The following is a 13,465-nucleotide window of genomic DNA, read 5'->3' as shown; positions in this document are numbered from 1 at the left end:
GGTCAATTACAATCACTTTTGGTCAATAAGCATACCCTCGAAATCCTACGCAGTTTCGAGAAAAAAAATCGAGAAGGTGCGAAATTTTTCGACCAAATTAAAAAGTTTCAAATCATTCTGGAAAAATTATTTTCGTTTGCGGGGGTCAATTACAATCATTTTTGGTCATTACACATACCCCCGAATTCCTACTCATTTTCTAGAAAAAAATTCGAGAAGGTGTGAAATTTTTCGACGAAAAAAAAAATTTCAAATCGTTCTGAAAAAATTATTTTCGTTTGCAGGGTTCAATTACAATGATTTTTGGTGGATAGACATACCCCCGAATTCCTACCCATTTTCCAGAAAAAAATTCGAGAAGGTGTGAAATTTTTCGACGAAAAAAAAAATTTCGAATCGTTCTGAAAAAATTATTTTCGTTTGCAGGGTTCAATTACAATGATTTTTGGTGGATAGACATACCCCCAAATTCCTACCCATTTTCGAGAAAAAAATTCCTTACCGAAAATCTAATGTGTGTACTTTAATTTTCTGTCTCACTTTCTCTTGCGTTCGTTTCTGTAATCTGTTGGTAATGTTGCGAGTGAAAAATGGGCCGAAAAAATACATTGGATGTAGGATCTATTCGTATACTTCGTCTGTGGTCACAGCTTCCGTCGAAATGTGACTATTTTTTGGTACTAGACAAACGATGCCAAAATAGTGATACATGTTTTATTAAAGGCACGTCTCTTGTATTTTTCGTTTTTAATTTTGACTATTAGAAATGTACTGATATTGTTTGTTCATGGATAGAGTCTTTAAACGAAAAGGAAAAGTTCATAGTGCCACTAGATAAATCTCAACTTCCGATTGGTACGGTACGATTGGATGTTCAAGTTGATCGATGATGCATCGTCATTACTCCAACATAGTTACCGTAGTACGACAAAGTTTCTTTTTGCAACTTGTACATGTACTTCGACAGTTAATATCTCAACATGACTGTCAAATATTTATGCAGACGTTGCATCGAGTCGTGACGCTAGTCCATCACATATGCATCTTGTCTGTGATTTCGTGTTGCATAACAGTGAACTAGCGCCATCGAACAGCAGAGCATTTGAATTACGTAGCCAACGATACATCGAATTTTCAAGCTCGGACGAGTTAGACGATATTGAAATAACCGGTAGCGCTTGCATTAATACTGCCGTTAGGCCTTTATCTTTTTGACCCCCTTTATATCACAAAGTAAAGTATTCTACAAGACAGTATGATGCAAGCTAATTTTTGGAATATAGTGACTGCCTCTGTCAGAGTAAGTTTTTCAGAAAAAATATCTAGTAATAGATGCCCGCGGGTGTATCACGGTCACGTATTATACCATTCATTTTAATCTATTTCGTAACATTTTGAAGGACAAACGATTTTGCCTCACATTTCTTGTGTCGCTCGATTGCTAGCTTTTATCATCGTTCCCTCGTTTCGTTTAAATATTCGTCAAGGTTTTTAAACGATCACTGTACATTCTTAAATTCATCGTTACGCGTGAAAGCATAGTTTTTTAATTCGTTGGTTATGTCACCTTCATTTTTTTTCTTAGGTATATAGATGATGCGAGATGAGATTTCGTTTCCGGGTATAAATTTCTTTTATTCCTCTTTTTAGCAGCCAATATGCGTCAAGCGTGTTGTACCTGGCTTGACAGCTGCACAGCAACGCAACTACTCCAGCACAGTGGAAGCAGACATTGTGGTAATAGGTGCAGGACCTGGTGGCTATGTAGCAGCAATTAAGGCTGCGCAATTAGGAATGAAAACCGTCTGTGTGGAAAAGAATGAAACATTGGGTGGCACCTGTCTCAATGTTGGATGCATTCCGTCGAAATCTCTGTTAAATAATTCACATTACTATCACATGGCGCATGGTGGAGACTTAAAAAATCGTGGTATCATAGGTACATTATCTATCTCTGTTACGACACTTAACTATTCCAAAGGAAAGATCATATATCTATATTTTCTTATTTCAGTCGAAAATGTTAAACTTAATCTTGACAAGCTAATGGAACAAAAGCGTAACGTAGTGAAAGCTTTAACGAGTGGTATCGCCGGTCTCTTTAAGAAGAACAAAGTCGAATGGGCTAAAGGCCATGGAAAAATTACCGGTCCTAATCAAGTGACCGTACTTGGTCCAGATGGGTCAGTGTTAAGCACAATTAATAGTAAAAACATTTTAATTGCAACTGGCAGTGAAGTGACACCGTTCCCTGGTATAGAAATCGATGAGAAACAAGTTGTCTCTTCTACCGGTGCTTTATCCCTGACACAGGTACCTAAGAGACTCCTAGTAATCGGTGCTGGGGTCATCGGGATGGAATTAGGCTCTGTCTGGCAAAGGTAATCGTTCTATTAATATTTAATTATCCCTATAACATTGTTCATTTTTATTTAATTCTGGTTTCAGGTTGGGCGCGGATGTAACGGCCGTTGAATACGCGCCGTACATCGGCGGAGCAAGTATCGACGGTGAAGTTAGTCAAACGTTACAAAAAATTCTAAGCAAACAGGGTGTGGGTTTTAAAATGGGAACGAAAGTCACTGGCGCCTCGCGAACGGGCGGCGAAATTGTAGTTTCGGTCGAGAGTGCAAAAGATCCTAGTAAAAAAGAGAGTCTGGCGTGCGATGTTCTTTTACTATCCGTCGGTAGGCGGCCGTACACGAATAATTTAGGACTAGAAGATATGGGAATTGAGAGGGACGAGAAGGGCAGGATTCCCGTAAATAACAGATTCCAAACAGTAGTACCTTCGTAAGTAAATGTTACAAATTTTCTAGTGATTTTTTCAATACCAAATATTAAATTATTTTCATGCAGGATATTCGCGATTGGGGATTGCATTCATGGACCAATGTTGGCACACAAGGCAGAGGAAGAGGGTGTGATTACGGTTGAGGGCATCACTGGAGGTATTCGATATATCTGATAATGTTATGCTTCTAACGCGGAACGCAATATCTATTGTGTTAATATATTATTCTCGTTCAGGCGCCGTTCATATCGATTACAATTGCGTACCCAGTGTAATATACACGCATCCCGAGGTTGGCTGGGTAGGCAAAACGGAAGAGGACTTGAAGAAGGAGGGTGTCGACTACAAAGTTGGCAAATTCCCCTATTTGGCGAATTCTAGAGCAAAGACGAATTTAGACACGGAGGGCTTTGTAAAAGTACTAGCGGATAGCAAAACGGATAAAATATTAGGCGTTCATATGATCGGCGCGGTCGCTGGTGAACTTATTAACGAGGCTGTTCTGGCCATGGAGTACGGAGCAAGCGCAGAAGACGTTGCGAGAACATGTCACGCGCATCCGGTAGGTACTCGAACGAAATTCGATCTAGATCGTAGATTATAAGCGATATATAATATTGTTATTATTTTAAGACGTGCGCCGAGGCTTTGAAGGAAGCTAACTTGGCTGCGTACTTTGGAAAGCCCATCAACTTCTAAATACTTCACCGCAAAATTCAAGAGAGATTTATGAACTTTGACTCATCGTAGCTTCGATCTAGTCTACGTCCCCATGTCACGTTGCGTTACACATTTAGCGCAAAGTTTCAACATCGCTTAATAACATAAGAAAAGTTGTAAATAAAAGTCTAAGGCAATTTACGAATGTATCGATCCTTTTATATTAGGTTTACCTTTGTTTTGTGATTAATGTATTTATTTTAAATAAATTAATGTTCGACCACAAGCGTATTCGATAACCGTACGTTCTGTGAACTGTACAACCTTGCAACGCGTTCAATATCACGCTGTCGATGTTTCTATGCTCGATTTCATAAAGACCGGGTGAAATCGTTACGAGATTTGAAATTTAGTTCTCCATATGTAAACGATAATCGAATGGTGTGTGAAACGGTAGAAAATTGTAAGGTTCCAAAGGGACAAATTTTCTACGATTCTGAATCAGTGCGCTGGATGAGTACGGTCCTGGCGAGCACGTGACTTGCGCAGCGACGGCAGGGTTGCCGGCAGTCGACCGCGGCTCGTCGCAGCCAACGGCAACGTTGCTCGCCGCGCAGAGAAAGAGAGCCGTAAGGGTGGCACTTGTGCGGCAATACACACCCAATGTTTGTGTTTTCGAATTTTTCGTGATACCGAGAGAGTGGTTCGTGATCGTTTGGCAAGGCATGTAGCGCCGTCGTCGAGCCGCTCGAGATGTGGACGACCACGAAAACGACCAAATACGGCGTCGGTGAGTTCTCGTAGGCGTTCCGTTCCCTCGTTACGTTTCTTCTCTCGTTATTAACGCGCGCGGTAAGGACCCCCGGCGGATCTGTCAAACTCCGTCCCGTTCTGTCAGCGCGACTCGATCTTCAACGAACGTTCGAGGATCCGTCGTGACACGAACGAGACCGCGGCGCCCGAACGGGGCACGCACGATGCCCGTCGTGCACCGGAAATCCTTGTGTCAATGATTTTAACGACCGTCTTGAGATCTTTCGGCTGCACGCCGCCTTAATACGCTCCGGCCCGCGATGCTGCCACCAGAGACGTCGTGTCGTGTCTCTACGCGTAACCGTAACCGTATGCGTGCGCGCGTGTGACTCGACTCACCCATTCATGCATCGATCGTGTGCACAAGTACAGTAACCACGAGTCCCATAAAAAGAGAAGCAACGCTGGACCGGCGTGCCATTAGGCTTCTGGTCTCGCGTCTGCCGATGTTGTCAATATTGGTGCACGCGTGCACGTTCCACGATCTTCTTCGAAACTTGGCCCATCGAACACCCCCGCGAGTATCCCTCGATACCCATACCCCTTACAAACTCCACGCGCGGTTCACGACCGAAATTCCAAGATCGAAGACCCCCTTTTCTTGGGCTTATCGATTCCCTCGTTAATACGATTACGCGTTATTCGACCGGTTCCTTCGACTCGGTCAGCTGATCCCTCTTTAATGGCGAACCGTATCTCGGTCCAGAGCATCCCCGAATTATATCCGTTTTAAGTTCTCTGCTTTTACTCTTCTTTTACGCTTCTATTGTGCAGAAATTTTTAATTGAAAATGAGAATAGAAATGTATATAAATAAATTAAAAATTCCCGAAGATACACTATACGTAACGAGTCAGAAAAGTTTACACCGTTCGACATCGATTGAGCACGTCGAACGACTGATCGGATTCCAAGTCAACGACGTAAAAAAACGTGTCACAAAAGCGATCAGCCTTCGAGGCCGCGTTTTTGAACAACCTTCGAGCACGAGTTTCACGCATCTCGCGATTAAAGCTACGTCGTTGCATTCCGAACTTGTGCGTTACGATTCCTGCGGAATCATCGCGAAATTTTTCCGGGGGAAAATAGTTGGATAAATTTCGCTGACATTTAGGTTATTCTAGGTTAGAACGAAATGAATCGAGGGTCGGTAACGTTTCATAAATAGCATGCAAGTATAAAGATGCAGTATCTTAGATTATGCAGATTGAAATATTCAGCTACTGTAAATCCAGACATTATATTTATAGATTCTGATTAGGCGGATAGCGGTGATGTGTTAGGAAACAGGCTATGTCAACTAACACGGGATATCTAACCATAGTCGTCCATAAAAAAAGATGTTGCATTTTTTAAATATAAATAAGAAAAAAGTCAAGTAAAAGCGTGGTTTAATGACACAAATTCTTAAAAGATGTTAGGAAGGCCCATTTCTCGATGCTAACGATTTATAGCGTTCGTGCGATCCTGTCCGAAACGGAGGGAACTTTCTAGCCGAGCAAAAGTACATCGACAGTGGTCACCGAGGCGGATATAGTGTGTCAATAAAGCAATTTCGGTGCGAGCAGCGTCGGCCATTGCGATTAAGCCATAATCTTTCAATCTATCTGTCCACGGCGTTATCTGCACGGCTCTGTTCTCGCGCATTGTTTGTCTCACCGATTACAAACTGGTGAATCATTCTAGCTCGTCGCGGCGCTCGCCGCGCTGCAATTGCAGATTCCGATTTCGAATTCGCGGATTCGACGCTCAGCCGGATGTTTCGTCACCGCGCCCACGCTCATTTTCCCATTCTCGTATCGCGTTCAGTTTTTCCGAGCACCCAGCGATAGAGCTGTTCGAACCTCGACTTTGAAATGGTTCCAAGTTTTTGAGACGATTTTCTTTCAATTTCAAGACTGGTTCTATGCTGGAAGTAATATTATTGGAACAGTGAAAGATAGGACCGTGCATTCTACTCGTCTCAACGACAAAGAAAGATTCTACAGACTTCCGTTCGATTTCTTATTTGCAGCGGAACGCAGGGAAAAGATTAGGCCAGACTTTCCTCTAGCCTTCCTTTACAAAGGAATCTCTAAGAATGGGTCGATGTCTCGCCGTCTTTTAAAATATTCACGAACTGTGCCGAATTACGTCTCGTGAATTTCAGTATAAAGAGTCTCCAAACACCGACAGAAATATTTTTACCATCGAAGGATTTAAGTCGATAAAATTTGCAGGTTATGTTCTGTTAAAAGACACCTTCTGGTCGAAATAGACATTCATAAAACTGTTAGAGACAGCGTTAAATAATAACCTGTCGATCGTAAAGGTCGTCCTTTCGTTCGAAGTCTGTGTAACATAACGACTGTTCGATTAATTTAATCTGACGCAAGCAGCGTCTGTGCACCGTGAATAGAATAACAATTACTCGAGCAGCGAAAATAATTATCTTCGAAGGTTCAAAATATTGCTGCTTTTCTGTTTCGTTGGTGGCCTGTGTCCAAAGATGGACGCGTTATCGCGCGAGCGATCGTTTGACGATTCACACAATGCTTCTACGAGTCGAAGGAAATCTGATCGTTTATTGCGAACGCGTATCACGTGTTACGATAATCGCGCTGCACGGCAAACTTGTAAATTATCTGCAAGGACGCGCGAGTTTTCCATAACCTTACATTTCGGTTCGATTTCAGAAAAGTACACGAGGACAAAACTCCCGACACATTTTCTATTAATTTACGATTTATGTAAATCGGGGACAAACTTGCCGCGTTATTTCGTTGATTCCTGTACGTTCCTGTTTGTTCCCGCCGATTGCAGTACGTTCCCGCCAATTCCAGTCCGTTCCTGTCCGTTCCTGAGATGATCTTCATAACCTTGTAGGATAAAACGAATAAAAATATCTTGGAAACAATCGATATATTCATCTTGGTTCGTTTTCGTAAAAATTTGACTTGAACGCGACACGATTGGCCCGAACGAGATCGTACACCCGACCCAGCATCGAAATTATCGCCGTGGAGAATCTCGAAAGGCACAGACCGTATCTCGGATTTTCTCTAGCACGATCACGGTGCCTCTGGAATTGGAATATGGTACGTGGCTCGAGAAGCTCCTGCAAGCAAGACGCCCGCCTATCGATTTTTTTGTCGACTTTTACAGCGGTCGTTCTACCAATCGTTTCTTTGCTTCTACCCATTATAAAATGCTCGTGCTCGTAATCCGATCGTTACGATCACTTTCAGCTTGCAGTTATCTACCTTTTTAAAAATATAAATTTTCGTTACGAAGGTCTGAATTAGGTTACGTTTACGTTTACAACCGGCTAGTTGGTTGTAAGATGGAAAATGCAAGAGGAGAAAAGATTTAACGGTCTTTTTTGGGTAAAAGTCGAGAAGCAGAATCTTTCGACCCTTCTAAACGCGCTTGGGCGAGAACTTTTACGAAGAGGGTGAAGTTCGATCGGTAACAGGCGGCGGGATGATTTCAGATGTCATTGTTTACGGTTCCTTCGGGGTCCCATCCCCGTTTTTGTGCCCAGCACCCCAAAGGCATTATCGCCCTTCTGTCGTTAAACCCCCCCCGCTGCTCGTAAGGCATTTTCACGCGGTCGAAACCACCGTGTGTGCATTCTTCTATGGACCGATTCGAATCGAAAATCGTTCGTCATTGTACTTTCGTTGAAAATGGAATTTATAAGAAAAATACCAACAACAATAATAATAATAATAATTAGGAACTGATAAAACAATGATTAGAACTACAGGACATTATCGCGTGACCCCATGATTCCTCGAGCAAGTGTGATCGATTATATAATTGTATTTTAAATAAAGGGTAGAACGCGCGTTAGCATATCGCGATCGTGTCACGACATTGTACGCCGAAAACAGTCGATTAGCCACGGTCATTTACCGCGTATCTGTTCCCGATCTCGTTTCGTTCCTTCGTTTATGCACGCACGCGTTCCCTTTCCGCAATGCTCCCAGTTTTCCCTTTCCTTTCGACGAACACGTCTTCCACGCCTTCTTCCCGCTGTCCTTTTTTTTCCATGTCGAAGAAATTAATCTTGATCAAATACCAGTTTAATTCGTTGGTTTTATTTAACCTAAAATGTATTGCGTCGGTCAGGAGTCCGTGTTTCACTTCTTCGTCGTCAATTTCGTCTCGTTTTATTGCTCTGGAAACTGTGCCAGAGATCACGGTTCGTTTGCCACGTCCGACCGAATCTACGAGCAACCTAACCTAACTCGCTCGATACTCCCCCGCCGAATCTGAGAGACGAAATTTCTACAGCCAGGAGTCGACGAATAATAACGTCGAATAAATTTTCACGGTATATCGTATCGATTGAGAGTCGAAGAAAAATCTCGTAATCGAGTTTTGTCACCGGAATTATCGAACGGAGAAAGCTGCTACGGGTAGACGAGATACAGGGAGAGAACCGTAATTTCCCTGTGTCAGTCGCACCGATAGAATATCCGCTCCCCCATTGCGAATGTTTTACACGGGAGAAAAGGGGGTTATCGATTTAATTCCCCGGGAAAACTTGCGAGGGGAAAACTCTATGGGCTTTCGGGCGCGAAGGTTTCGACGTCTGGCTTTGTTCGGCTCCGTCGATACCGAGAAAATTCCCGTTTTCTTCGTTCCGTTTTTTACGATCGCGTAAATAAATTTGCTCGACGGTTTCTCGCGGGGAATATAGAGCAGACGAATACTTCTTTGTTCCTAACCTCTATCGGTTCGTCGTTTATTCGCAACGAGACTCTTTTTTTTCCGTCTCGCGACGACTCGCCTTGGATAATTGACCGACTGCTGTCCCCGTCGGTTCTTGGAACTGGCTGGCCGCTCGTCCCAGAGGACAAGTATGTTTATGTTTTTAAATCGACCGTGAGCTTCGACGCGTCGTGTTACGCGTCGCTGTTTTATTCGAATTCTTTCTGTAAAAAGAGACAGCACAGGATTTCCTAGAAGATCGACCTCCCTTTGGTCAGTCTCGGTCTCGAACGTCTGGCATCCAAGGCCCTCTGTATTTACTTACAAGGAGAGCTCGCATTTGTGGGGGTTATCGATTTTTCTTCGCGCTTTGCAACACCAACGATAGAATGTGCAGGCTTATAGGTGTTTCTCTGTTTCACTTGTGACGTAGAATGCAATCAGATCTAGTCTTGCACTGTTTTTTCTTCAAGAAGCTCGTTGATTAAAAGTCAAACGCCTCGAGTGCCTAATCGGATAGCACATTATTATCAGGCCGAAATTCAAAGCCTCGTCTTATCGTAACCGGCTACCAGCGATAACATTCATGTCACACTCGTGTCCCGATAATCGACGTTCTACTGCATCTGTAAATTGCGATACGCATCGATCAAATCACATTAAAGCGACAATTTGCTCCCTTATCGTACGATCCTCGTAAGAACGACGAACGAATTCGTTCGAGGGAATGAACGCACGTATCTCTAAATTAACGACTCGCCTCGCAGTATCTGCGCGAGTTGTCTCTGGTGGAAGGACAGTGGGCGAATAAACGCGTGTAACATACATTCCGTGGCTGATCGCGTCGGTTTGAGGCGCGCTCGCGCGTTCCACGCTCATTCGGATGCGTATCGCGTGCGTTTCTCCGCCGGAGGACCGGAAGCTGGCTCGTCGCGCGTGCATCGTCACGCGTATCCGGCGCCCCCGAGTTCGTTTATCGAGACCTGACACTTCCACGAAAGGACACGCACCCGATCCTCTTTTCTGTCTTCGACCGTTTACGAGATACTTATTATACAGGGTGTTCGGCCACCCCTGGGAAAAATTTTAATGGGATATTCTAAGACGAAAATCAATAATACCAATTTGTTGATGGAGGCTTCGTTAAGAAGTTATTAATGTTTAAAGTTCCATTCGTTCTGAATTTTTTTCTAGAAAGTGGGTAGGATTTCGGGGGTATGTCTAATCACCAAAAATGATTGTAATTGATCCCCGCAAACGAAAATAATTTTTCCAAAACGATTTGGAATTTTTTAATTTTATCGAAAAATGTCGTACCTTCTCGAATTTTTTTCTCGAAAGTGGGTAGGATTTCGAGGGTATGTGTAATGACCAAAAATGATTATAATTGACCCCCGGAGCCGAAAATAATTTTTTTAGAACGATTGGAAATTATTTTTTTTCGTCGAAAAATTTCACATCTTCACGAATTTTTTTCTTGAAACTGCGCAGGATTTCGAGGGTATGTGTAATGACCAAAAATGATTACAATTGACCCCCGGAACTAAAAATAATTTTTCCAGAATGATTTGAAACTTTTTAATTTGGTCGAAAAATTTCAGAACTTCTCGAATTTTTTTCTCGAAACTGCGTATGTATTCGAGGGTATGTCTATCCACCAAAAATGATTCTAATTGACCCCTGCGACTAAAAATAATTTTTCCAGAACGATTTGAAATTTTCGAATTTAATTGTTAATAGCATTTTAACGAAGCCTCCATCAAGAAATTGCTATTCTTGATTTTCGTGTTATTTTGGCCTCTAGAATACCCCATTAACACCCTGTATTTAATATTCGCAATGGACGTTTGCTTCCTTTTCGCTGGGCCATCCGCGACCCAAGTCATAATATTTAATATTTCACGGGGAGGCCTGGTCTTGACTAGATCGGTTCTCGCCCCCGGTTTAGGTAGGATGCATCCGTGGATCTAAAATAGCGGTATTTTGTCTTGTTTTCACAGCCGTTTACAATTGGCGCGGCGACACCCGATATGGCCTCCCGTTGGAGATCGGCGAGACCGTGCAGATTTTGGAGGAATGCGCAGGTAAAGGAACGGCCGAGCATCGACGGTCCCGGACACGGTCCACCGAGTCCCAGGGAGCTGAATCGATCTCGATGTTCGTTGCAGGATGGTACAGGGGCTTTTCGACCAAGAACCGCGCGGTAAAAGGGATCTTCCCGAGCTCTTACGTCCACCTGAAACCCTGCAAGATCGAGAACGAAGGTCTGTTCGAGTCGGTGATACCGTTGGAGGATCCGGTGGTCCGAGAAGTCACCCTCGTTCTCCGGGAATGGGGTGGTATTTGGAAGAGGCTCTACGCGGTGAGTGTGCTCCCCCGATACACAATGCCTGTTGTCGTCTGGCTCGGGCCTTTCCGCCCGGCGACGGCGGATAAATGGTTCGTCGTTTCGCGACACACTTTCTCGTTATGAAAAAAACGCAGTTCCCGGGAGAGAGAGAAAAGAAAAAAAAAAAAAAAAAGAAAGAAAGAAATAGAAAGGGAAACGGAGCGTCGAGACTCGTTTCGAGAGTGAATTTTTAATCATCCCCGTGAGTCTCGGCGCGCTCCACTGCGTGCAATTACGCGATGGAAAAGATCGTTTGGGAAGCATCGCCGTGAACAATTAATTCATAGTCGCGAGAGGATTTCTCGTCGACGGTGAGAGAATTAGGTGCAGGACGAATGATCGTGGTACCACCGGCTGCGGAGCGTCCCTTCTCGCGATTCGACTTTGCTTTCTGCTTCCTGTTGCGTTTTATATGTATATTTTTATTCTCAAGAACGAACCGCACGAGTCGTCGGCAACAGCGACGTCCGACGGACGGTCCTCGACTGAGACGCCCCCGTGCGGCGAAAAACTTTCTAGACTTATCTTTCCGTGGACAATCAGATCCAGCATCCGGTCGTAACACGATTTTACCCCCGCGGCCTTGCGCCTAGTTACCAACTAATTCGAAACGTTTCCGATTGCTCGTCGTGTCCAGGAGAGAGAGAATTACAAATTCACCGCGCTGCGCAAGGTGATGAGAGAACTGTTGGAATGGCGGCGACAACTTTTGGCTGGCACCCTCACCACCGATCAGACGCGAGAACTCAAGCTACGAATCATCAACAAGGTGGACTGGGGAAACCGGTAAGTTTCGAATTGAGAACGATAACGATGACAACAGCCGATACTGTTCGAATAAAAACCGAAATGCTATCGAGTCAGTCTCATTAAACGGAACGCAACAACCGATACGCAACTAACATTAATACTAATATTTATACTAGCCAATCTAATTAATTTTCATTCCACGTTAGAATTCAGCTGTAAATGGCCGCTGTTTTAGAGGGAATAGAACCCTGAGAAAAATTTTAATGAGGGATTCCAGAGGCCAAAATAAGACGAAAATCAAGAACACCAATTTGTTGATCGAGGCTTCGTTAAAAAGTTATTAACAATTAAATTCAAAAATTTCAAATCGTTCTGGAAAAATTATTTTCGGTTGCGGGGATCAATTATAATCATTTTTGGTCAGTAAACATACCCTCGAAATCCTACGCAGTTTTGAAAAAAAAATTCGAGGTGTGAAATTTTACGACGAAAAAAAAAATTTCGAATCGTTCTAGAAAAATTATTTTCGGTCCGGGGGTCAATTACAATCAATTTTGATGAATAGACGTACCCCCGAAATCTTGCGCATTTTCGAGAAAAAAATTCGAGAAAGTGCGAAATTTTACGACGGATAAAAAATTTCAAATCGTTTTGGAAAAATTATTTTCGATTCCGGGGGTCAATTACAAACAATTTTGATGAATAGATGTACCCCAGAAATCTTGCGCATTTTCGAGAAAAAAATTCAGAACGAATGGAACTTTAAATGTTAATAACTTTTTAACAAAGCCTCCATCGATAAATTGATATTCTTGATTTTCGTCTTATTTTGGCCTCTAGAATCCCCCATTAAAATTTTTCCCAGGGTTGGCCGAACACCCTTAACGAATACTTAAGGAGCCGAATCAATAACTAAAAAATATCATATTTTAGTACGTGGATTCAACTCGCTAAGTGTTTTTATGTATTTTTGCATCACCTTGTGCAGTTTTCGGTACATCGGTGAATTTGCATTCGAGCGCAATACTCGACTATGCGTATATTTAATGGAATTCATTGAACGATTACGAACTTCCTCCTATCGTGGCTTGCTTCGAGTTGAACTCGCTGAGAAATAGCACGGGGACGGGAATTACCGATCGTTTTAGTCCGATTCGCTCGAATAACGTACAGACCGACGCGTCGAATACAAAGAGTATACTTTATTCTATAGTTCGTTTTTCTTTTGTCTTTCTCTTGCCTCCATTTATATCTAACGTTGCACGTATTAGCAGTCTTCGTCTTGACTTCGGCGCAATCCTTACAAATGAGCATTTTTTACTTTTATTCTGTTAAACATCTTAAAGGTTTTTAAACGCTATA

At 43.0% G+C, this 13,465-nt stretch overlaps 2 protein-coding genes across 4 annotated transcripts in view; both read left to right on the top strand.

The window, feature by feature from the left end:
* The first annotated feature begins 1,110 nt into the window (after positions 1-1,110).
* LOC122395990 (dihydrolipoyl dehydrogenase, mitochondrial) lies at positions 1,111-3,655 on the top strand. Of its 2 annotated transcripts, none has more exons than XM_043394026.1 (7): positions 1,111-1,300; positions 1,654-1,939; positions 2,015-2,381; positions 2,449-2,793; positions 2,860-2,951; positions 3,031-3,356; positions 3,428-3,655. In XM_043394026.1, exons 1-7 carry the CDS (start codon positions 1,256-1,258, stop codon positions 3,491-3,493), a joined length of 1,527 nt encoding a protein of 508 aa, XP_043249961.1. In that variant the 5' UTR covers positions 1,111-1,255; the 3' UTR covers positions 3,494-3,655. The 2 variants fall into 2 exon arrangements, with proteins under 2 accessions (XP_043249961.1, XP_043249960.1); XM_043394025.1 differs by having other exon boundaries at positions 1,651-1,939.
* A 382-nt stretch (positions 3,656-4,037) lies between these two features.
* LOC122395593 (dedicator of cytokinesis protein 3) overlaps positions 4,038-13,465 on the top strand; it is a 36,740-nt gene continuing 27,312 nt past the window's right edge. For both annotated transcript variants that reach the window (XM_043393286.1, XM_043393285.1), the window contains exons 1-4: positions 4,038-4,244; positions 10,965-11,048; positions 11,133-11,326; positions 11,991-12,139. In XM_043393286.1, the coding sequence (XP_043249221.1) occupies positions 4,208-4,244; positions 10,965-11,048; positions 11,133-11,326; positions 11,991-12,139 (464 nt within the window). In that variant the 5' untranslated portion in view covers positions 4,038-4,207. The remainder of the gene's footprint in view (positions 4,245-10,964; positions 11,049-11,132; positions 11,327-11,990; positions 12,140-13,465) is intronic.

Source organism: Colletes gigas, unplaced genomic scaffold (genome assembly GCF_013123115.1).
Source record: "Colletes gigas isolate AHSC1104 unplaced genomic scaffold, ASM1312311v1 Colletes_gigas_Sc00006, whole genome shotgun sequence".
Taxonomy (NCBI): domain Eukaryota; kingdom Metazoa; phylum Arthropoda; class Insecta; order Hymenoptera; family Colletidae; genus Colletes; species Colletes gigas.
This window is presented reverse-complemented; position numbering and strand designations above follow the sequence as displayed.